The sequence below is a fragment of the Haliotis rubra genome, unplaced genomic scaffold (assembly GCF_003918875.1).
Source record: "Haliotis rubra isolate DU_JTF1 unplaced genomic scaffold, ASM391887v1 Scf157, whole genome shotgun sequence".
Classification (NCBI taxonomy): domain Eukaryota; kingdom Metazoa; phylum Mollusca; class Gastropoda; order Lepetellida; family Haliotidae; genus Haliotis; species Haliotis rubra.
In genome coordinates this window covers 550,168-575,413 of record NW_025765525.1, presented here as the reverse complement: position 1 = coordinate 575,413, position 25,246 = coordinate 550,168, and the positions used below count along the sequence as shown (strand labels likewise).

Genomic DNA, 25,246 nt, shown 5'->3' with positions numbered 1-25,246 from the left:
ACTCACTCACTCATAACTGGAATACACGTATCAAATTACATTACCATCGAATAACCGTTCCTTGTTTGTTTAATTTGTGAGTGAGTGAGTGAGTGAGTTTAGTTTTAAGCCGCCTGTGGCAATATTCCAGCAATATCACGGCGGGGGACACCAGAAGTGGGCTTCACACATTGTACCCATGTTGGGAGGCGTGACGAGCGAACGCTTTAACCACTAGGCCACCCCACCGCCCCTGTTTCATTTGTGTATACGTTTAATACGATATACAATTCTCCCTTCTGTTTACCTTTTTGGTCTTATTTATTTTTCACAAAATAGAGTGGTTTGGAGTGAGTTGGGTTTTACGCCACTTTTAGCAATATTGTAGCAATATCATGGCGGGGGACACCAGAAATGGGTTTCACACATTGTATCCATGTGGGGAACCGAACCGGGACCAGCGAACGCTTTAACCACTAGGCTACCCCACCGACATATCCCAGAGTAATGAAAGTCGGAACAGGAATGGTTTTGCTGGTCGGAAACTTAAAGAAGGAACTATAATTGGTTAACATGCTCGGTATTTCGGAGTATATATCTGAGTATGGATCTGTAACAAATATCTATCAAACCAATATCTATCAGTGTGGAATCGATCCATGTCGACTGTGCTACAAATCTACCAGATCAGCCAAATGACATCGGTCTTCCGCTTTCACACCATAAACCGATGCAAATCAACACATATCTGCAAGTTTGGAATCGACCCGTATCGGCTGTATGTAACATAATACCAATATCACACGCTTCACAGCGCTGAATCTATATATCTCCGACGATGATATTATGTGTGAGGCTTTGCTTTTCTTTGATTTGTTTAACGCCATCATCAGCAATATTCAAACTATCTGAGGGCGATATGTTAATATTAATCGAGTTTGGAACGGACAATCCAGTGATCAACAGCATGAGCATCGATCTAAGCAACTGGGATACGATGGCATGTGTCAATCAAGTCAGCGAGCCTGACCACGATCCCGTTAGTCGTCTCTTACGACAAGCATGGGTTGGTGAAGACCAATTGGAACCCGGATCTTCACGGGTCATTATCCGTGAGGCTCACCTACATATGAAAATTTCCCAGGCACGCCAGAAACATGACTGTAGGTTCGAAATTCGAGCTTGTTACTTTCACCAAACTGTGAGCTCGTGGCGTCTTGGGCATCTCTTTTGGCTGTTGTTTAGAGCGGCCTTAAATCCAACTCTTACTCACTTATTGTCTTTGAATACTCATCTAATAGTCGGTATTCTACTCTGCAAGAAATCACACGGAATACTATTTCCATTGTTATTAGTTAGGTTTTCTATATCAAAGTGTTTGGGTTTACTTCCCGTGTAGGGGGTGGCAAGGTAGCGTAATGGTTAATGCGTCTGCTCGTCACGCTGAAGACCCGGGTTCGATCTGGGTTCGAAGACCCACATGGGTACAATCTTTACAGCCCATTCCTGGTGTCTCCCGTCGTGTTAATGCCGGAATATCGCTAAAAGCGGCATAAAACTAAACTCACTCACTTACTTCCCGTTACAATATATGCGCGGGGCGGTGGGGTAGCTTATAGTGGTTAAAGCGTTCGCCCGTCACGCCGAAGATCCGGGTTCGATTCCGCACATGGGTAGAGGTTGTGAAGACCATTTCTGGTGTTCCCTGCCGTGATATTGCTGAAATATTGCTAAAAGTAGCGAAAAACTAACCTCACTCACTACAATATACGCGTCCTGAGTAAGCGGGATTTAACCATGTGGGAATCGAACTTGAGTTTGATCCTAAAGGAAGATCTAAAGGAAGACACATATTTCAGGATTTGCTAAAGCATTTAACTTACCAAGGTCAACATAGCTTTTGGCCTTCCTCTACCTTTAAGCAGGGGTGGTGACTTAGCCTATTGGTTATAAGGCATCCGTTCGTCACGCCGAAGACCCGAGTTCGATTCCCCAGATGAGCACAATGTGTGAAGCCCATTTTTGGTGTCCCCCCGCCGACTAAAAGTGGCATAAAACCCTATTCACTCACTCAGTAACGTCCGCCTAAATTCGCTCACTGACTCACGTACATGAAGGTTATTCAGAAAATCAAACAAGAAATGTGACCCGAATCTGTTTAAAACTAGGCTGTACACAAGTGAATACTATTGTTTGTCTTTTGTGTTGATGATTTATTTAAATCGATCTGTTTCACGCATCAGTTGTCACCATGACAACGGATCCCAAGGCGCCGACGTACTGCTAAGTAATTGAACGCATACGGCGAAATACCTTTACGAAACCTGAATAAGTACAGGGCTGCTGTCCGGGTTTTCACATGATAAAGGGAGATAACTCAGTGTCTCACCTTGGCACACCTGTACAAAGTTTTGCAGGACAGCGATGACTGTAGTCCTCCATCCTTTAGCATAAAGATACAATATTCGTAACGCTAAGAGCCCCGTTTACATTTGAAGCCAGGCAAGAATAACATTTAAAGAATCACAATTATTAAGTCAATAAAGACATGCGAAAACATTACTTTTATATCAAAGGGATGTAATCGCTGTGGGGCGTGTATACGTCACTATTTCCGCAGAAGCAGTATGGACGCGAAACAAGAAAGGTGTTTTCTCGTATTGTGAGACACTGCCAAGATGTCAACGGTTACCACACAAACCTTTCAGGTGAGACATTATTTACAATTTGCGTACCGTCACGCGATGACAAAACCCACAATCTCAATTATTGTTGCCGACTACAGTAGGAATTAACGGTGGATAAATCCAGAGTCCCGTCCATGAATCATTTCATGTAGGACGTCCTTCCGACAAAAAATGTGACAAGTTGACTCTTGTGTCCAATACTGTCCATATTGTGCCTGTGTCACGTGTCTACATGCCACTGGCAACAGAATATATAGTCGAACGTTATTTAATTAGTAATTGTATGTTTTGTGTATCACGTTACAGATGTAAAATGACACCATTGATCTTGAATGTGGATTGCATTTCCGAGAAGTGAATTTAAAAAACAATTTAATAGATTTTAGTAAGTTGCCATTTGAAAGAAAGAACATGCTGTTTGGTAGTCGTGTCGTTGAACCGAACTGTGTTTTTGGAATGTATTTTGTGAGGCTCACATGTGAAGTGCTGTGGAAGTATGTTTACAAAGAGAGAGAGAGAGAGAGAGAGAGAGAGAGAGAGAGAGAGAGAGAGAGAGAGAGAGAGAGAGAGAGAGAGAGAGAGAGAGAGAGAGAGAGAGAGAGAGAGAGAGAGTACATAATACATATTTATTACATAATACCTTTCTGCTGCATTTGTACTGTAAAACAATAATAATATACAAATACAAGTATAAAACGATGTATATGGAAAAGATCAGAGATATATGAATGGTGAGATATGTGGCTAGATGTATGACAGACAGATCGACATTTAGATAGATAGATAGATAGATAGATAGATAGATAGATAGATGTTCAATGTTTGTAGGTGTGTGTATGCCCGTATGGGGCAATCTCAAGAACACGTTCAATGAATATTTCGAGAAAACTCTCTCTTGTATAAAAACGTCTGGCGTGAACTACCGGGATAAATATGCGGTATTTTGGCGACTGTTTTCTGCATAATAACATTTTGATTACGTCTGAAATTGTTTGATGAAATCCAATACTTATGCAAAGTAGCACAGTGTCAAACTGTTTGTAACAAATTCTTGTTTATTGCATAGATAGACGTTTCCATGTAGATTCTAACACCTTTATCAAGCTCATTAAAGGTGAAAACTATGTCGGAATCTACATCTGCATCGAAGCGTCGCTCTGATAAATAAATGCACATACGTACGATAAACGAGTCCATGAAGTTGTCTGAATCGTTATATACGATTGTACTCACCAATTTCGAGGAGGATGATCAAACAATGTGTTTTGCGTTTACATCCTTTTGCACTGCAGTCATATATTGTAGAACATTATATAAATATACAGTCTGACATTTTAGATAGTATAATATCTTTTAATGGAACAACTGTTTGGCGACGGCGTAATCGATTGCCAATGGAATACATGTGTACCTAGCCAACCAATTCAACTATTAGACGGATACTGTTGACATTAACTAAAGTCTCTACAATCCAAAACAAACACAGAATCTTCGCACATTATCAGTACAGAGAACTACACGGAAGAACAACCATTCTGTCAATTGTCAGTTCGCGCATGAGCAACTACTGGTGTATTATTCCGCACATGACCTATTACTGAATCACTCCGCGCATCAATATTTTTTTTAATTATGTGGTATATTTTCCCTACGGCACGCCCTGATTGTAATGTTATAGCTCTGAATAATGCAAGTCTAGATTTTCACAGTCTGCAACAACACCTGGACTTTTTAAAATGAAATGTAGTTGCCTTCTGTCAAAATTATATATTTTTAGCCCGCGTAGATGTAAGTCTTACCACTGAAGATGATGCGTTGATGAAACTGGGACACTGTCTAATAAGTAATGATGTTTTAATTATTAACCGCGTTGTCATGACGGTCGATAAGTACGACATACCAGACATATATACTGGTATCACCTTCGTAAACGCTGTGGTTGTTTAAAATTGATTTAATATTAATAATTATGTTATTTTCCCGGAAACGCGTTGCTTTTAAAGTCCGGAATCTGTGTATTGGACCATAATGGCAGAACACACTGACAGCATCATAATTCCATAACATGGCATCTGTATCGCGGATTCTCAGACTGACAGGTGAGAAGTGGACTGTAGTCATCACGTGTCACTGCAAATCGCAGCCTTCCACCACAAACTTAATGACGTCAATCACACTGACAACGTTTGCTAAAAGGTGTGACAAGCGTTAGATTACAAAGAACGTCATTTCACAGATATGTGTGACATCTATCAGACGGCGTTAAGCAATATTTCTCCCTCCATCAGGAGAGAGAGAGAGAGAGAGACAGGCAGACAGAGAGAGATAAAAGATGTAGGCAGATTAAGAGTGAGTGAGTGAGTGAGTTTACTTTTTCGCCGCACTCAGCAATATTCCAGCTATATGGCGGCGGTCCGTAAAAAATCGAGTCTGGACCAGACAATCCAGTGATCAACAGCATGAGCATCGATCTGCGCAATTGGGAACCGATGACAAGTGTCAACCAAGAGAGCGAGCCTGACCACCCGATCCCGTTAGTTGCCTCTTACGACCAGCATGGGTTACTGAAGGTTCATTCTAACCCGGATCTTCAATGGTCAGGCAGATTAAGAAGATGTATTAGGAGATGTATAAATAGATAGCATGGGTAGATTTAGATTATAGATTAGATTATAAAATACATATACATGACATCACACCCTCAATGGGTACAACAAGGACTGGTCGGCTCGGAGTCCGTATAATGTGTCTGAGTGGGGTATTCATGCTTCACTGCGGTATGGTATCTCAGTGGGCTAGCACTATACAACCAGCTTAAGTCTGGGCTAGTACAAGCAGCCACACATACACATACACACGCATGCACGTCGTCATATGAGCGAAATATTCTCAAGCACGACGTAAAACCCAATTTCACCTCACCTCACCTCTCTGCTGCATTTTTCATCTTGCACTGTAAAACAATAATTATATACAAATATAGGTATAAAACGATGTAAATTTCACTTAATGGAAAAGATCAGAGATGTATGAATGGGGAGGTATATGGCTAGACGTATGTCAGATGAACACTTAGACAGATGTTTCACCAGAAGCCCGTGTTTCATTCAGGCAGGTTCCATGCATCAATGTCCTACAATATAATCGCAGTCAATAGTTTATTCTTAGCATCAGTGACAGTGGTTCCTGCTGGGCGCCCTGACAAGCTTATGCCCATAGGACTGATCTTTTCCAACGATCATACCCCTACAGAAAACTAGCTGCTAGCTACACCCCTGTCAAGTTTGCAAGACCACACAACCACCAGTCATACCAACATTAACAATCTGTATGTTTGCAGTGAAAACGTACCGATGAATTTCACTTTAAACAAAAAAGTAAATCAAATAAAGTGAACTTAAGATTGCGAATCCTCATTATTTTACTTTGCCAATTGAACATTTAAATCTCAGAATTTTATTCAGCTTAGGATAAAAGCTGTTTAACAAACGATCATAGATTCAAATCGCTATTATTGGTTTGTATTACAAGGGGGTATGCATATTAAATGAAACACCGAATACAAGAAGGGTTGGTCTAAGTTAACGCTCATACAAATTTTAATACAAAACAATAATAGCGATTTCAAACTATGATCGTTTGTGCATATATCTCACTTTTAAGTGTTAATTACTTTACATCCTTATGCGAGGGTCAGAGTTCTGCCTTACTGGAGACCCAAAGTCTGATACACACGATAGCTTAATTGGCTATAAAAATGTCAATTTACCGCATCGTTACACACGACTGATTTTGAGACCCAGTGAACCATTTTTGAGCTAGCTGAGGGTAAACCCAGAAAACCGCCTGACCCAATCGACTGTATCCCTACAGAAAACTGGCTGACCCAGTCGACTGTATCCCTACAGAAAACCGCCTGACCCAATCGACTGTATCCCTACAGAAAACTACCTGACCCAATCCACTGTATCCCTACAGAAAACTGGCTGACCCAATCGACTGTATCCCTACAGAAAACTACCTGACCCAATCCACTGTATCCCTACAGAAAACTGGCTGACCCAGTCGACTGTATCCCTACAGAAAACTACCTGACCCAATCCACTGTATCCCTACAGAAAACTGGCTGACCCAGTCGACTGTATCCCTACAGAAAACTACCTGACCCAATCCACTGTATCCCTACAGAAAACTGGCTGACCCAGTCGACTGTATCCCTACAGAAAACTACCTGACCCAATCCACTGTATCCCTACAGAAAACTGCCTGACCCAATCGGCCGTATCCCTACAGAAAACTACCTGACCCAATCGGCCGTATCCCTACAGAAAACTGCCTGACCCAATCGGCCGTATCCCTACAGAAAACTGCCTGACCCAATCGGCCGTATCCCTACAGAAAACTACCTGACCCAATCGGCCGTATCCCTAGAGAAAACTGCCTGACCCAATCGGCCGTATCCCTAGAGAAAACTGCCCGACCCAATCGGCCGTATCCGTACAGAAAACCGCCTGACCCAATCGGCCGTATCCTTAGAGAAAACTGCCTGACCCAGTCTGCCGTATCCCTAGAGAAAACTACCTGACCCAGTCGACTGTATTCCTACAGAAAACTGGCTTACCTAATAACCGGTCATTTCGTTATGGAAAACTTTCTTACCCAATAATCGGCCGTATCCCTACAGAAAACTGGCTTACCCACCCGGCCATTTCGGTACAGAAAACGTTCTTACCCAATAATGGCTTACCAAATCAGACGTATCCCTACAGAAAAATATAGCTTACCCAGTGACCATAACCCTACGGAGAAATAAATTGGCCAGTGGGCCCCATCTCTACAGAAATCCGGCTTACCCAGTCAGCCAGGTGCTGTGGGAAAACGTGCGTAGTCATTCGGCTATATCCCTGGAGAAAACAGGCATGATCAATCGGCCTACTGAAAGGTAACCTATTGCTACAGACACAACGTGCTCCACCGTTCATCATGAGTTCATTATAATGTTGACAGAATCTATGTGAAAACCATCTCTGATAATAACTGCTAAACCAACGGGAAATTGATTTCTGGTGTCCAGCTCCTGACCTACATTTATCGTGAAATTGCTTGTTCCACGATTGTCACGTTGCAATGAACGTGTTTCAAGTTGCAGTTAATGGCTATCGCCTATCACATCGATTTATTGATAACTGTTTGCCAAATCATAACAATTTACCTTCTCTGTCAAAGTCCACCGTGTCATATCGCTTAACCGCTTGGGCATTCTGACTATCAAACTCAACAGAACTGTTCAAGGTCTCGCTTTAGAACGCGACCGTAACTTTACGACTACGTAGTATAACTAAGATATACACCCGTGAAGATCCGGGTTAGAATTGATCTTCAGTAACCCATGCTTGTTGTAAGAGGCGACTAACGGGATCGGGTGGTCAGGCTCGCTGACTGGGTTGACACATGTCATCGTATCCCAATTGCGTAGATTGATGTTCATGCTGTTAATCCCTGGATTGTGTGGTCCAGTTCCGATTATTTACAGACCGGCACCATATAGCTGGAATATTGCTGAGTGCGGCGTAAAACTAAACTCACTCACTCACTTAGATATACCACAGACGCCGCGTTGTCCCATCGTGGAACAGAACCTTGTGTAAGAATGAACGCTTGGACGGCGCTCCATTTCACCTGAATTGTTGAAATCTGGACGCAAATTCACGACCGAAGTATGATCATGTGAAACTGAGTGGCGAATGTACGCGAAGTGAAGTCGTCAAGGTAACGACTGGTTCTTCCACATCTCAGCGAGGACGACATACATGTACATGATGTATAAATTGCTTTTGACAAATTATCTCTGCGCACAAACCAACAATTTCCCAACCGAGAATTCACGATTTTTTTTTATTGACCATTATTGAGGGAAAATTGTAATATCTCGACGAATCCCGCTGATCGCGTGTTTTTACATCTACCGCGGAATCCCAGATTCGCGCACGCAACCACACTCAAAGTTGACCCCCTGTAAATACATGACCGACGGTTTTTTGTGTGTAAACTGAGGACGATTCTGAAAGGTACGTGTTGTTAACCCAGCGTTTACGATGAATACACTTCCACGCATAATTAATACATATACTACTTCTTTCCAAAACGTCATCTTGATTGTTAACAGTTTCACCGTCAAAACGCGTCAATTGTAACTTTTTTCCCATGTTTTAGAAGCGTTTGAAGAAATATTCGCCAAAACGTCACCAAGAAAACGTGCAAAGCAAAATACACGTGCAATTTAGCGGCAAAGCCATTCGTGACCAACTCGTGTTATTCCGGGACAAGCCGAATAGCGAAGTTTGCGGAAAGGGGCGAGTGGTGACGAATGCGGCAAAGCATGCGATATCGATCACTATAAGAAAGCAAACGTGTTTAAGTTTGTCATTCGTTTTTGCCTGAAAAAGAGGAAATCATCATGCCACGAGTACAACCAATCGAAACATCGCCATAGGCCGCCTTGAAGCTGGGGAGTCGCAGTCCGCAGTTGCCCAACATTTCAACGATAGAGAGATACCCTACTGATATCATGGAGAATTGTAAAACTGAGTACAGAGCTATAGTTCCTGTCCTCACACTAGAGGGCGCCAACACAAGCAGAATCCACGAACACAGTCCTGACCTGGCACCCTGTGATTATAACCTGTTTCGAAATTGGAAGTCTCACTTGCGTGGAAGGCGATTTGCCAATGGTGAACTCAAGGCTACAAAAGAAGCTTAGTTTAGGGACCTGTTTTAGACTTCTCCATAATATCAGTAGGTATCTCTCTTCCAGTAATCACAATATCAATACTGTTTGTTGCGAGGTGTTGAAACTTTCACAGGTATCTCATGAATGATCAATGTATGCAATACTACTAGCGGCATAGCTGTTTCATAAATTTAGATAGTTCTCAAAACGTTTTGTCCTCCACTTGTACTGTGTTTTAGATTCTTCTTTCACGCCAGTAATATTGAACACCAGGTGTTAATCTGTTTGTTGTTAGACACCGCACTCCGCGCACTCAGTTTCAGCTGTAGGACGGCAGTTTGTCAATTCACTGATCAAACTCTCTGACCAGCTCATCCATCCACACACCGACCATCCGACCTATTCACCCATCCACTCACCCACCCACCCACCAATCCATCCACACACCCGCCCATCCATCCGCTCACTCAGCCACCCATCCATCCACCCACCCGACCATCCGCACACCCACCGTTAACTAATAACTGAGGGTTATCTTGTTGTTCAAAACTCTGTTAACTTTAAACAGGTTGTTAACGTGACGTTAAGTTAACACACCTAAGGACCGCCGCTAACTTTTTAACAGTGTGGTTAACTCGCAAATGGCGTTCATGGCTAACACTGCTTTCATGAGGCCAGTTCAGCAAAGAACGGATAGGGTGTATCGTTGACTGGACTTCGATACTGGAAATTATTCTGACGAAGAGTTACATACGAAACTGTAACTATGCACTTCATTGGAACTAAAATACACGTTGTACAAGAACAAGATGCCTACGTTTCATCTTTTAACACTTGTGTAAAGGTTTATATGTTTTACTACACTAAATGTGTGAATTTCTTCTGTAAATATTATTCAAACAAACACTTTCAAAGAATCAAACACGTACACCCTATACCCACGTATGACATGATATTGAACGTATTGAACATATTGACTAAATGTAGATAATTAAATTAGTTTCATGAAAAAATATCCGAATCTTTACATTATGATACTGAAAGTGTAATCGGCGGGATATGGTGATTGTGTATACTCTTATTCTACCGACCTTCAACTCAGAGAAATTGCCAAATATGTAGAACAATGTTGACGTATGACATCACTACCGTTGGGATTTCTTAAAAAATGGCGGCTGACATGGGATTTGCGAGGACCCTTCCCTTGATTCAGGGATCGTTTGTACATAAATATGAGATGTAAGTAATCAGAATGATTCTGACTATCTGTGTATTGTTACATGTTTTTATCGTTTTCATTATAAGAAAGAGAAGAAGCGGCCAGAAATGCCGATTATTACCGTTGTCGTTCTGCGTGATTTTGCGTCAGTCATGACGTCATGCTGCACAGAAACTTAATTGACAGTTTCGTATAAACATATCACATTCCTGTATTGTATCTATTTTTAATTTCCTGTTTCTTGCTACTATGCTCTTTCCATGCAAATGGGTGTCTGAAAATTTGAGAAAATGCTACACAGTATAAAGTCTGAAATTTTCCTTGTTTACATTTCAAACAGGTGTTGTCTTTCGAGCACAGCATTTGTTTCCACCTCCAATATCTTTCGTTTCAGTTTATCTAGACACTTGGTATTGATGACAAAGACCAGTTGTAATTAGATTCTAAAATGTATGAGGAATTCAGTAGGGCTGGGACGAGTAGGAAAAAAAGGAATCGAGTACCCGCATGTACTTACCCGAATCGGAATCGAGTACCCGGAAATGTAAAAAATACATTCGGGTCAACCTCTGAATATTCAATCACGATTTGACAGAGACTATAATAGAAAACTTGAAAAAGTGGTAATAAGACATTAAAACTGACCTCAAGCTATTTAATTTACGTCTGTTTAACCAATATACGTAACACCATTACTTATACACTCCTCGTTATAAAAACGAACGTTTCGTTCCTGCTGTACTGCTAATGCACAGATTAATTACAGTTATTAAAACTATGCTACATTAATCGGACAATACCAATGATGTAAAAACCCATGAATTTCCGGGTTAGAATATTGATCTTCAGTAACCCATGCTTGTAGTAAGAGGCGACTAACGGGATCGGGTGGTCAGACTCGCTGACTTGGTTGACACATGTCATCGTATCCCAATTGCACACTTCGATGCTCATGTTGTTGATCACTGGATTGTCTCGTCCAGACTCGATTATTTACAGACCGCCGCCATAAAGCTGGAATATTGCTGAGTGCGGCGTAAAACTAAACTCACTCACTCACTCACTCAATGATGTAAATGTGTGTTACGTCAAAAACGAAAAAGACAAGCTATTGTGTGCCCTTGTCATTACAGAGCTCTCTCCCTTTCCGGGTACCCGATTCCTAGAAATAGGACTCGATTCCAGCTGTACCCGACCCGGATTCGAGTACCGTAGTACCTGTCCCAGCTTTAGAATTCAGTGATGCATTTGTCGCCGCTGAATATGAAATATATGTGATGTAATTCATGTAATTGGCGTCTCAATACCGGCCTTCGCGAAACGTTGTGAGTTGTGAGTGACATGCAGGCCTACTTCGTAGTCACTTTGATTAAATTATATATTTGAATATCGAACCCTTTTTGTCACAGCGAACACAACACTATCTCTTGTCATTTTACACGATAATGTTTGGGATTTTAAACTTATTTTATAACAATATCTGAATGCTAATGTTATACACTGATGTATTTTATATAAGGAATACAATGGCACAATAGTATTTCTCTGCCGAATCGTTGCAGCGTTCTATAATACACTTATGAAATATAATACATGTATATAATACACTATAGTTCTTTTCAATTTCTTCAAGGACGGAAAACATGTAAAAGTTATATCTATGCATTTTCTATAGTCACTAAATGGAGGTTCATCTGATTAATGAGTAGCGAGGAAATTATGTTCATCTACTACAGCGTTCTATAATACACTTATGAAATATGATACATGTTTTCCGACCTTGAAGTCATTAAAAAGAATTATGCATTTTCTGCAGTCACTTGTGAATTGAACTAAATGAAGGTTCATCTGATTAATGAGTATTGAGGAAATTATGTTCATCTATAAATTAGACGCAGCTTCATGTTTTTTCAAGACATCTTTCCGGAATATGCGTCTGTGAAGGCGTTCAGATAATGACGATATTGCACAGTTCTATTCATGAGATTCCTGTCAACAGTAAGGTCGAATAATAGATCGATTTTATTCAGCAGTGTTGGCCCTGGGGCCTATAGTACAATTACAGTTTGATTACTTTCACGTGGTGCTAGTAGCATATTAAGTTTCTATTGGCATTGAATGCATATTTCAGATAAAAAGCTAATGGTATTATTGTCACAACATCTATATTGTTTGATGTTAAAAGATTTGGCAATGTGTTCATACATTACAATTTTTTGACAGACTTGGCAAATAATTAATAAATGATACTGATAGCATCTTAATGACTTGGCCATACAGTCATGACAATTTAAGGAGTGAAAAGTGAGCGATAGGTCTTGTGGGAATTCAAAGATTCATTAAGACTGTAGCCGTCTAAGCGTAACTCCTGTGTGTAATATTTGTAAATATTCTATCCACTGAAAACATGCTTCTACTATTAATATTACATGTATTTTCATGGATTCATCATATTTTATCTATAGCTGTGCTATAGTTTCTCATTAAAATGTCTTTTCTGTTGTCGGAATTGAAGTAAGTCCCACACAGAGCTGGGATCATATGTCTTTGAAATATATATGCAAACGGCTGGAACCTTGTGTTCCAATACAAAGCGTTCGAAGCGCTACGACATTCGCATGTCTATGATAAACTATAGAGTTGGTCTCAATCATTGACTGGATTACATTCTCATCGTCAGCAGAGAAATTTCGACTTCTCTTTTTCCTTGGGGTGCAGGCGACATTTCGCGATTCCATTTTGGGTAATCCGGAAGTAAACAGAAAACGGAATTGTGGGATATATGAAAGCTAACCAGTGACGTTAACCACACTATTAAACTTTGACGGCGACGTTAGCTAACGGCATGACTAACCATGTTTTGAACAACGCATATTTAACGTTCGGTTACCTAACGGCCGGTTAAGGATTTAATCGGCCGTTAGGAGTTAACTGGCGGTTAAGATAACCGAGTATTGAACAACGGGCCCAGGTATTAATCTGTTTGTTGTTAGACACCGCACTCCACGCACTCAGTTTCAGCTGTAGGACGGCAGTTTGTCAATTCACTGATCAAACTCTCTGACCAGCTCATCCATCCACACACCGACCATCCGACCTATTCACCCATCCACTCACCCACCCACCCACCAATCCATCCACACACCCACCCATCCATCCGCTCACACAGCCACCCATCCATCCACCCACCCGACCATCCGCACACCCACCGTTAACTAATAACTGAGGGTTATCTTGTTGTTCAAAACTCTGTTAACTTTAAACAGGTTGTTAAACGTGACGTTAAGTTAACACACCTAAGGACCGCCGCTAACTTTTTAACAGTGTGGTTAACTCGCAAATGGCGTTCATGGCTAACACTGCTTTCATGAGGCCAGTTCAGCAAAGAACGGATAGGGTGTATCGTGGACTGGACTTCGATACTGGAAATTATTCTGACGAAGAGTTACATACGAAACTGTAACTATGCACTTCATTGGAACTAAAATACACGTTGTACAAGAACATGATGCCTACGTTTCATCTTTTAACACTTGTGTAAAGGTTTATATGTTTTACTACACTAAATGTGTGAATCTTCTGTAAATATTATTCAAACAAACACTTTCAAAGAATCAAACACGTACACCCTATACCCACGTATGATATGATATTGAACAAGACTAAATGTAGATAATTAAATTAGTTTCATGAAAAAATATCCGAATGATTACATTATGATACTGAAAGTGTAATCGGCGGGATATGGTGATTGTGTATACTCTTATTCTACCGACCTTCACCTCAGAGAAATTGCCAAATATGTACAACAATGTTGACGTATGACATCACTACCGTTGAGATTTCTTAAAAAATGGCGGCTGACATGGGTTTTGCGAGGACCCTTCCTTTGATTCAGGGATCGTTTGTACATAAATATGAGATGTAAGTAATCAGAATGATTCTGACTATCTGTGTATTGTTACATGTTTTATCGTTTTCATTTTAAGAAAGAGAAGAAGCGGCCAGAAATGCCGATTATTACCGTTGTCGTTCTGCGTGATTTTGCGTCAGTCATGGCGTCACGCTGCACAGAAACTTAATTGACAGTTTCGTATAAACATATCACATTCCTGTATTGTATCTATTTTTAATTTCCTGTTTCTTGCTACTATGCTCTTTCCATGCAAATGGGTGTCTGAAAATTTGAGAAAATGCTACACAGTATAAAGTCTGAAATTTTCCTTGTTTACATTTCAAACAGGTGTTGTCTTTCGAGCACAGCATTTGTTTCCACCTCCAATATCTTTCGTTTCAGTTTATCTAGACACTTGGTATTGATGACAAAGACCAGTTGTAATTAGATTCTAAAATGTATGAGGAATTCAGTAGGGCTGGGACGAGTAGGAAAAAAAGGAATCGAGTACCCGCATGTACTTACCCGAATCGGAATCGAGTACCCGGAAATGTAAAAAATACATTCGGGTCAACCTCTGAATATTCAATCACGATTTGACAGAGACTATAATAGAAAACTTGAAAAAGTGGTAATAAGACATTAAAACTGACCTCAAGCTATTTAATTTACGTCTGTTTAACCAATATACGTAACACCATTACTTATACACTCCTCGTTATAACAACGAACGTTTCTGTTCCTGCTGTACTGCTCATGCACAGATTAATTACAGTTATTCCGGGCAGAAAACTATGCTACATTAATCGGACAATACAGCAATATGATGTAAAATTGTGCCCATCGAATTTCCGGGTTAGAATATTGATCTTCAGTAACCCATGCTTGTAGTAAGAGGCGACTAACGGGATCGGGTGGTCAGACTCGCTGACTTGGTTGACACATGTCATCGTATCCCAATTGCACACTTCGATGCTCATGTTGTTGATCACTGGATTGTCTCGTCCAGACTCGATTATTTACAGACCGCCGCCATAAAGCTGGAATATTGCTGAGTGCGGCGTAAAACTAAATTTATCACTCACTCACTCACTCAATGATGTAAATGTGTGTTACGTCAAAAACGAAAAGACAAGCTATTGATATGTGCCCTGTGTCATTACAGAGCTCTCTCCCTATATTTGAATGGAGAGGAAAGGGCTTAATCTTTTACGGAGGTACCCGATTCAGAACCCGTTTCCCTAGAAATAGGACTCGATTCCAGCTGTACCCGACCCGGATTCGAGTACCGTAGTACCTGTCCCAGCTTTTAGATTCAGTGATGCATTTGTCGCCGCTGAATATGAAATATATGTGATGTAATTCATGTAATTGGCGTCTCAATACCGGCCTTCCATGAAACGTTGTGAGTTGTGAGTGACATGCAGGCCTACTTCGTAGTCACTTTGATTAAATTTTTATATTTGAATATCAGAACCCTTTTGTCACAGCGAACACAACACTATCTCTTGTCATATTACACGATAATGTTTCGAATTTTAAACTTATTTTATAACAATATCTGAATGCTAATGTTATACACTGATGTATTTTATATAAGTAATACAATGGCACAATAGTATTTCTCTGCCGAATCGTTGCAGCGTTCTATAATACACTTATGAAATATAATACATGTTTTCCGTCCTTGAAGAAATTGAAAAGAACTAGTTCTTTTCAATTTCTTCAAGGACGGAAAACATGTAAAAGTTATATCTATGCATTTTCTATAGTCACTAAATGGAGGTTCATCTGATTAATGAGTATCGAGGAAATTATGTTCATCTACTACAGCGTTCTATAATACACTTATGAAATATGATACATGTTTTCCGACCTTGAAGTCATTAAAAAGAATTATGCATTTTCTGCAGTCACTTGTGAATTGAACTAAATGAAGGTTCATCTGATTAATGAGTATTGAGGAAATTATGTTCATCTATAAATTAGACGCAGCTTCATGTTTTTCAAGACATCTTTCCGGAATATGCGTCTGTGAAGGCGTTCAGATAATGACGATATTGCACAGTTCTATTCATGAGATTCCTGTCAACAGTAAGGTCGAATAATAGATCGATTTTATTCAGCAGTGTTGGCCCTGGGGCCTATAGTACAATTACAGTTTGATTACTTTCACGTGGTGCTAGTAGCATATTAAGTTTCTATTGGCATTGAATGCATATTTCAGATAAAAAGCTAATGGTATTATTGTCACAACATCTATATTGTTTGATGTTAAAAGATTTGGCAATGTGTGTTCATACATTACAATTTTTGACAGACTTGGCAAATAATTAATAAATGATATTGATAGCATCTTAATGACTTGGCCATACAGTCATGACAATTTAAGGAGTGAAAAGTGAGCGATAGGTCTTGTGGGAATTCAAAGATTCATTAAGACTGTAGCCGTCTAAGCGTAACTCCTGTGTGTAATATTTGTAAATATTCTATCCACTGAAAACATGCTTCTAGTATTAATATTACATGTATTTTCATGGATTCATCATATTTTATCTATAGCTGTGCTATAGTTTCTCATTAAAATGTCTTTTCTGTTGTCGGAATTGAAGTAAGTCCCACACAGAGCTGGGATCATATGTCTTTGAAATATATATGCAAACGGCTGGAACCTTGTGTTCCAATACAAGCGTTCGTAGCGCTACGACATTCGCATGTCTATGATAAACTATAGAGTTGGTCTCAATCATTGACTGGATTACATTCTCATCGTCAGCAGAGAAATTTCGACTTCTCTTTTTCCTTGGGGTGCAGGCGACATTTCGCGATTCCATTTTGGGTAATCCGGAAGTAAACAGAAAACGGAATTGTGGGATATATGAAAGCTAACCAGTGACGTTAACCACACTATTAAACTTTGACGGCGACGTTAGCTAACGGCATGACTAACCATGTTTTGAACAACGCATATTTAACGTTCGGTTACCTAACGGCCGGTTAAGGATTTAATCGGCCGTTAGGAGTTAACCGGCGGTTAAGATAACCGAGTATTGAACAACCGGGCCCAGGTATTAATCTGTTTGTTGTTAGACACCGCACTCCACGCACTCAGTTTCAGCTGTAGGACGGCAGTTTGTCAATTCACTGATCAAACTCTCTGACCAGCTCATCCATCCACACACCGACCATCCGACCTATTCACCCATCCACACACCCACCCATCCAACCATCCACACACCCACCCATCCATCCACACAACCACCAATCCATCCACTCACTCACCCATCCATCCACCAATCCATCCTTCCCACTCACTCACCCACCCATCCATCCATCCACCCGCCCGCCCGCCCATCAATCCACTCACCCATCCATCCACCCACCCATCCATCCATCCGCTCATCCACCCACCCACCCATCCATCCATCCACACACACACACACCCATCCATCCACACACACCCATCCCTCCACACACCCACCAATCCATCCACTCACCCACCCATCCATCCACTCACCCACCCATCCATCCGCTCACTCACCCATCCACTCACCCACCCAGCCACCCACGCACCCATCCATCCATCCATCCTCACCCACCCATCCATCCACTCATCCATCCATCCGCTCACTCACCCACCCACCCATCCATCCACCATCCATCCCTTCACCAACCCACCCATCCACCCATCCACACACCCACCCATCCATCACACACCCACCAAAAGGTCCACCAGGTACATACCAGTAAAATCACATACATACATACAGATGTGTAACTATGTTGAATCACATCCAGCACGCGGTTGCCCCACACGACAGACAGCGGCTTACAACTGCATTGCGACGACCAAACATGACGGCTACATTGAATATTAATGACAGCCATGTATACTCACGCAAAGATGGCGACGGTTTGTTAAACACGTAATCCAGACGGAATAATAGTAAGGGAACTGCACATGCGCGACCAGTGCGTTATGGTGGTGGTGAAATTGGGTTTAACGTCGTGCTTGAGAATATTTCGCTCATATCACGACGTGCATGCGTGTGTATGTGTATGTGCGGCTGATTGTACTAGCCCAGACTTAAGATGGTTTTATAGTGCTAGCCCACTGAGATACCATGCCGCAGTGAAGCATGAATACCCCACTCAGACACATTATATACACTAAACGCCAAAAGAAACGTTACCCTCCTTCCTTTATGACGGAGGTACCTATCTTCAGCTGGCGTTGTGATGCGTGGACGTCCACTTCTTGGTCTGTCTACGGTGATCCCAGCCTGTCTGAAGCCCTGAATAAGTCTTATAACCGTGATACGGTGGCATCCGAGGGCGTTGGCAACAGCATTGTATGTCGACCCCATCTGCACCATCCCAATGGCACCTTCTCTCCTTTCAGCTGTTAATCGTGCCATATTATACTGACTCCGAGCCGACCAGTCCTTGTTGTACCCATTAATGCCGAGCGCCAGGCAGGGACCAACAAGTACCATATTTTAACGTCTTTTGGTATGACGCGGTCGGGGATCGAACCCGCGACCTTCCGCTCTCCGGGCGGACGCTCTAACCACTACACCAGTCCGTTATGAGTAACTGTGGATCAATGAGGTTTGGTTTGTTGGTTTATTTGTGGATTCGCATAATTTGTTGGGAAACATGTGAAAATTGGTAAACAGTATAATAAGAGAAGGTAATGGGACTTCACCTTCATGCAAGCTGGCTGGTTGGTTGGTTGTTTAACGCCGCACTCAGCAATATTCCAGCTACTAGTATATGGCGGCGGTCTAAATAATCGAGTCTGGACCAGACAATCCAGTGAGCAACAGCATGAGTATCGATCTACGGAATCGGGATAAGATGACATGTGTCAACCCAGTCAGCGAGCCTGACCACCCGATCCCGTTAGTCGCCTCTTACGACAAACATGGGTTGCTGAAGACCAATTCCATCCCGGATCTTCACGCGTCTTGTTGGCTTTAAGCGCTTACTTAAAGAGATAGAACTACAAAATATTGCTATAAATATTTAGAGAATATAGATGCATGTGTGCTGATACTTATAAAGTGAAAAGAAGCCGTTCCGCCAATACGGAATATTATTGTGACGAGGACAACGCGTGCTAGGAAAACCAACAAGTAAAGCTGCGATGGCTGAGTGGGTTAGATGGCTGACTTTGTGTGTTGGCAATGACTCTAAGGGTATGGGTTCGAATCCTGGATGGACTCAACCCAAAAAGTACTGGAATCTGTACCATGTTACATTTGACCACGTTCTGGCATTGTGAATCATAACAGATGGAAAAGTTTGACAAAAGCCGGGCAAAACAAGAGGCATAACAAAATACCCCCAGGGAATATATTAGACACATTATTGCACATCGTGTCGTGTGTTTATTGATTTATCCGCGACATACCAACAGTGGTTTGTTTTGGATGAGCATAGGATAAATAATGCAGGAACCGACATGTTAACAAGACGAAACAGACTTTCTAACTTGCTCCAGGCAACTGTATGGTCGATGTTTGGGTCTATTGTTATGCAGTGTCCTCTGTTATTCTATTTACATGGTGTTTCGTAGAATGACAAAATATACTGGAGGAAAATCGATGCTAAAGTGGGATCACGCCATTTGTCAACAAACCCTCAGCAGGTATTAGATTGATTTGATTTCAAACTGCAGTGATTGCATATATCGACGGAATGAAGCGGAAATATTGGGTGGGTGAGTGCGTCCGTACGTAGGTTGAGTATTTCTATACTGAGATTCTGTTTTGTTCAGCACTAAACCTGTGGTTTCCCCGGAGTGCTATACAACTGTGAACTCATCTTTCTCAGACGAGGAAGTTTTTAACTTATTTTTCAGTATTGACGATGTTATTTGTGTTCGGGACATATATTACATGAGTTTTGAGGTCTTGATGTACTATTGATCTGAAGTATGAAAAAGAAACCATACCTCTCAGCTGATTTTATCTTATGCTTGATTTTCAATTAAAATATCATATAAATATCAGTTATCGATGTTAAAAGCACAATGTCACATATTTTCGACAATATTTGACCTATATTATACATATTGGGACATATGCTCTCACTTTAGTTTCCTATTGATGCAGTAAAAAACTCATTATCCTTTACGACTTGGCTGAAATCGATACTTCAAACTTCTATGCGAACAGCTTCCAAACAGAGAACACTTGCCATATATGGAATGTAAACAATTGCAACGTACATCGAAAACTGTCGCATGCGGTGTTGTCGGTGTTTGCCGAACTGGTTTCAATCACAAGTTGTGCGGAGGATATTCGTAAAGAGTGCTCCAAGGGACACAACTCTATGGGGTTCGCTGGAAACAATGTTTTACCGGTAGAGGGCGCAACGTTGCATTATTTCATTCGAACGTTTCTAATTTAATATTGTAATGTAAATAAGTAATGTTTTAGGAATATGTTATAGCTTCCCTGAGGGCTGATAGTATTACTGAGATAAATTCGTTATTTTTTTCAGAGAAGTGTGGTGTGAAAATGTTGCCTTAAATAATATTGAATTGTAAGGTATAAATGACAACATTTAAAACATGATTGGTGTCATGGTTAGTTGCAGATTCATATGACATCCTATACTCTCCCCAAAAAGAAACGCATATAGGAATTTCAACTGTATTTTTATGTTTATTTTGAAACATCTTGTAGGCTTTATGAGTCAATGAAATATAGCGAAATTGCACACTGGGAATGCAGACTTATCCGTCTTTGGCACCAACTCGAGGAAAGTCAGTTTGAGTGTCACATGGAGACATGTGGTGGCGCTGAAGTCAATACCTCGTGTGACCACCGTGGCATCCAGAACTGCACGGCATCGCCTCGGCATCGAACGATTAGTCTCAGAATCTCGTGTTGTCCAATCGCAGCCCACTCTGCCTGTAGTGCCTGTGCGAGTTGCTGAAGTGTCTGGGGCTGAGGGTTACAGTGTCGCACCCATCTGTCCAGGGCATCCCACAGATGTTCGGTCGGGTTTAAGTCCGGTGATCTTGAGGGCCAGGGGAGCACATTGATGTTGTGGTTTTGGAGGAAGTCTCTAGTGTGACGTGCTGTGTGGGGCCTGGCATTGTCCTGTTGAAACAACTCCCTCTGGCGATCAATGATGGGAAGGAGGTGTGGGCGTAGGATTTCGTCACAGTACCGTTGAGCCGTCAGGTTGCCCTGGATCATCACCAAATCACTTCTCCTACAGCAGGTGATCTCCCCCCACATCATAACACTGTCCCTGCCGAATCTGTCCACCTGGGGAACGCAAGCGTCGGCGAAACGTTCACGTCGACGTCTATACACCCGCATTCTTCCATCGCATCGTTCCAATAGAAATCGTGATTCATCACTGAACCAGATTGTACGCCAATTCGGTAGGTTCCAGGCCTGAACGTTGGTGCACCATTGAACTCGATGTCGACATGTTGTTGTCGAAGCACAGGGCCAAAATAAGGTCTTCTGGCTCGTAAACCAGCCTCTCTCAACCTGTTCCTGACGGTCTGTGCAGAAAGCCTCCTCAATCCGGGTATTTGTCGAGCGGTACTGGTCGCCGTAGCTGTTCGATGACGCAGGTGATGTACCCGGATGTAGCGATCCTGCGCCGCAGTGGTCGCTCGAGGTCGCCCACTACGAGGGGCATCTGCTACCGCATTCTGCCGGCGATATCTCTCCCAGAGCCGTGAAATGGTGCTTTGCTGAACATTCATGCGTCGGGCAACTGCACGTTGAGACTGGCCAGCTTCAAGCAAACCAATGGCGATATGACGGTTGGCCTCACTTAGACGTGGCATTTTGCGTTCGTCAACAATATTCCAAATACAGTGAATAATAGATAGACAGCGATCCACCTTTTATACCCATCACTGAGACTATCTGATCCCCAACTTTGCATGTGAATTGTGTATTCTGTGACACTACACGCCGAAATTGACAATCATGCTGTTAAATACGGGTATTTTACGGATGGTGCGTTTTGTTGTGATGTTTCAAAACATAAACACCATAGGACTCATAAACAGAGCAAAACCTTTTGTAAAATGAATCACGTTTTAATTCATTGCTACATGAAATTGCTCTTTTCATGATGCGTTTCTTTTTTTTTGGGAGAGTTTATTTGTTTGTTTGTTGTTTAACGCCGCACTTAGCAATATTAAAGGTATATATCAGTGATCTGTAAATACATGGACCGTACAATCATGTGATTGTGATGAGCATTGCTACGTGAAGTCAGCGACCGGACCACCCGATCGCGTTAGTCGCCTCTTACAAGAATGGGTTGCTGAAAACCAGTTCTGATCCGGTTCGTCACGAGTTTATAAATAAATTCATAATATGTTTAAAATCAATAATCTAGTTAAATTTACAAACTTATCATATTCACTTTCTGTACTGGAATGCTTTGTTCCTTGTTGCCTGGCATTATGATTGTATATTTGTATAGGTAGAGATCAGATTACCTGAAATACTAATAGACCTGTATGTTGCAGAATCCTGGTGATGAACTCAAGCCGTTACCGGGTGTCGACGTCGAGACGGCGTTGCATCTCCAGAGCAACCTACACCGCCTCTACACGGAGAGACGTCACACCGACGTCACCGTGTGTATCAAGGATGTCGTGTTTGAGTGCCACAAGGCAGTGCTCGCGGCAACGTCGCCATACTTCGATGCTATGTTCTCCAGCGGAATGAAAGAAAGTGTCGACAACATTGTTCGCCCACAGGGACTCTCTACAAACGCATTTGAGAACATCCTGACATTTTTGTACACTGGAAGGTGTGAAGTTGACGTCGACAACGCCGAAGAAATTTTGAAAGCATCGTCCATGTTTCAAATCACGATGCTGACGGAGAAGTGCGAGAAGTTCTTAATAGGCCATATTTGTTCAGACAATTGTTTAGCGTTGTGGAAAATCGCCCGTGCGCATGTGTGCAAGCTGTTAGAGGAGAAATCCTATGCGTGCATACTCAGTAATTTTCAAGAAATCAGTAAATCGGAAAATTTCTACTGTTTGGACAAAGAGGAACTGCAACAAATCATCTCCAACGACGACTTGAACGTCCCCCAAGAAGAGAGCGTCTGTGACGCCGTCTTCTCGTGGTGTAAAGCGGACGCAGGAGAGAGGTCCCGCTGCATGGACGATCTCATACCGCACCTCCGTCTACCCTTGGTGACCTCCGAGTACCTCATCAACGAGGTGGAGTCGCACCCAATATTGAAGGAAAACCGACGCTGTCAGCGGGTCGTGAGTGAGGCAGTCAGTTATCACATGCTCCCCGCTCGCAGACATGAGTTCACGTCACCCCGCACCTTCCACCGCCACCACACCCACAGCGAGGAGGTACTTGTGGTACTCGGGGGCTACTCGGACAGCGGCGAGAAGGTCACGGACGTTCTGTGTTACAGCAACCGGAAGAAGAAATGGTTCATCCTTTGCCCGTTACTGTTCAAACTGGGTCGCGAATACTGTTGCACTGTGTACGGCAATGATATTTTTGTGTCCGGGGGCTCTCAAAAGCCTCAGAGCCTCGTCAGGTTCAACTCGGAGCACAACGAGTGGCATAAATGCACGCAGATGATAACGGGACGTCGTCGACACATCATGGTGGCCGTCGGGGAATCGCTGTACGTCATGGGCGGCTATGACGACAGGGCGAACGAGGAGTCCAAAAGAACGCTATGCGACGTTGAGGAGTTTCAGCTCAGCACGTGCACGTGGCGGAAGTCGGGTTGTCTCGTGCAGGCGGTGAGATCAATGTCGGCGGCGGTCTCAAAGGAAAAGATTTTCGTGTTCGGAGGTCTCCAGAACGATGAACGGGAGACGTCCGCAATCCAGTGCTTCGACACGCGGTTCCAGAGCACATACTTCATAGGGGATCTATGCCTGCCGTGCAAGCTGACCCGCAGCGTCTTCTATGACAAACGCATCTACATCTTCTGCACAGACGGAACCGTCATGGACTACGACGATGACTACCGGTGTAAAATTGTGTCCAAAATCCCAAACTTTAACCGCCGTCGGTTCGGCGCTGTAAGATGCCGTGGCGGGGTAGTGATAGTAGGGGGCGAGTCGGGGGACGCCATACTTCGTGATACAGTATGGTTCGACCCAAGCCTGCTCGACACTGACACCAGTGCTGCCATCAGCTTCACTCTACCAGGGAGGGCCAACTTTGGGGTGGCCAATATTGTCATCAAAAAGAAGTTCCTGAATGTGGAATGGGCGGAGGAATTGTAACAATGAAGAGGGGAAGGCCAACTTTAGGGGCCAATATTGTCATAAAAAGAAGTTCCTGAATGTGGAATGGGCGGAGGAATTGTAACAATGAAGAGGGGAAGGCCAACTTTGGGGGCCAATATTGTCACAAAAAGAAGTTCCTCAATGAGGAATGGTAAAATGAAGAGGGAACTTTGTCACAAGCAAGAAGTTCCTGAATGTGGAATGGTCGGAGTATTTGTAACAATGAAGCGGGGAAGGCCAACTTTGGGGGCCAATATTGTCACAAAAAAGAAGTTCCTGAATGAGGAATTGGCGGAAGAGCTGTAACGACGAAACTTTCTGGTATCGAAATGTGGAATGGTACTGGTGTTCAATTCCCAATGATCAATATTGAGATTGGGAAGAGTCTTCATATATACATTCAAACATATTTTGTTAATTTGCAGTCTAATACGAGGTGGTGATCTTTTAGCTGACAGGTATCTCG

The 25,246-nt window shown here is 42.3% G+C and overlaps 1 protein-coding gene across 1 annotated transcript; it reads left to right on the top strand.

The window, feature by feature from the left end:
* The first annotated feature begins 2,600 nt into the window (after positions 1 to 2,600).
* Positions 2,601 to 24,926, top strand: LOC124271059 (kelch-like protein 24). Its single transcript, XM_046706127.1, has 2 exons — positions 2,601 to 2,687; positions 23,029 to 24,926. Exons 1-2 carry the CDS (start codon positions 2,658 to 2,660, stop codon positions 24,775 to 24,777), a joined length of 1,779 nt encoding a protein of 592 aa, XP_046562083.1. The 5' UTR covers positions 2,601 to 2,657; the 3' UTR covers positions 24,778 to 24,926.
* The last annotated feature ends 320 nt before the right edge of the window (positions 24,927 to 25,246 follow it).

Bases quoted from the DNA above. Each gene is read 5' to 3' on its own strand.
- LOC124271059 (XM_046706127.1), top strand. From the start codon at position 2,658: ATGTCAACGGTTACCACACAAACCTTTCAG. The intron at 2,688-23,028 runs GTGAGACATTAT...TGTATGTTGCAG, and splicing joins TTACCACACAAACCTTTCAG to AATCCTGGTGATGAACTCAA.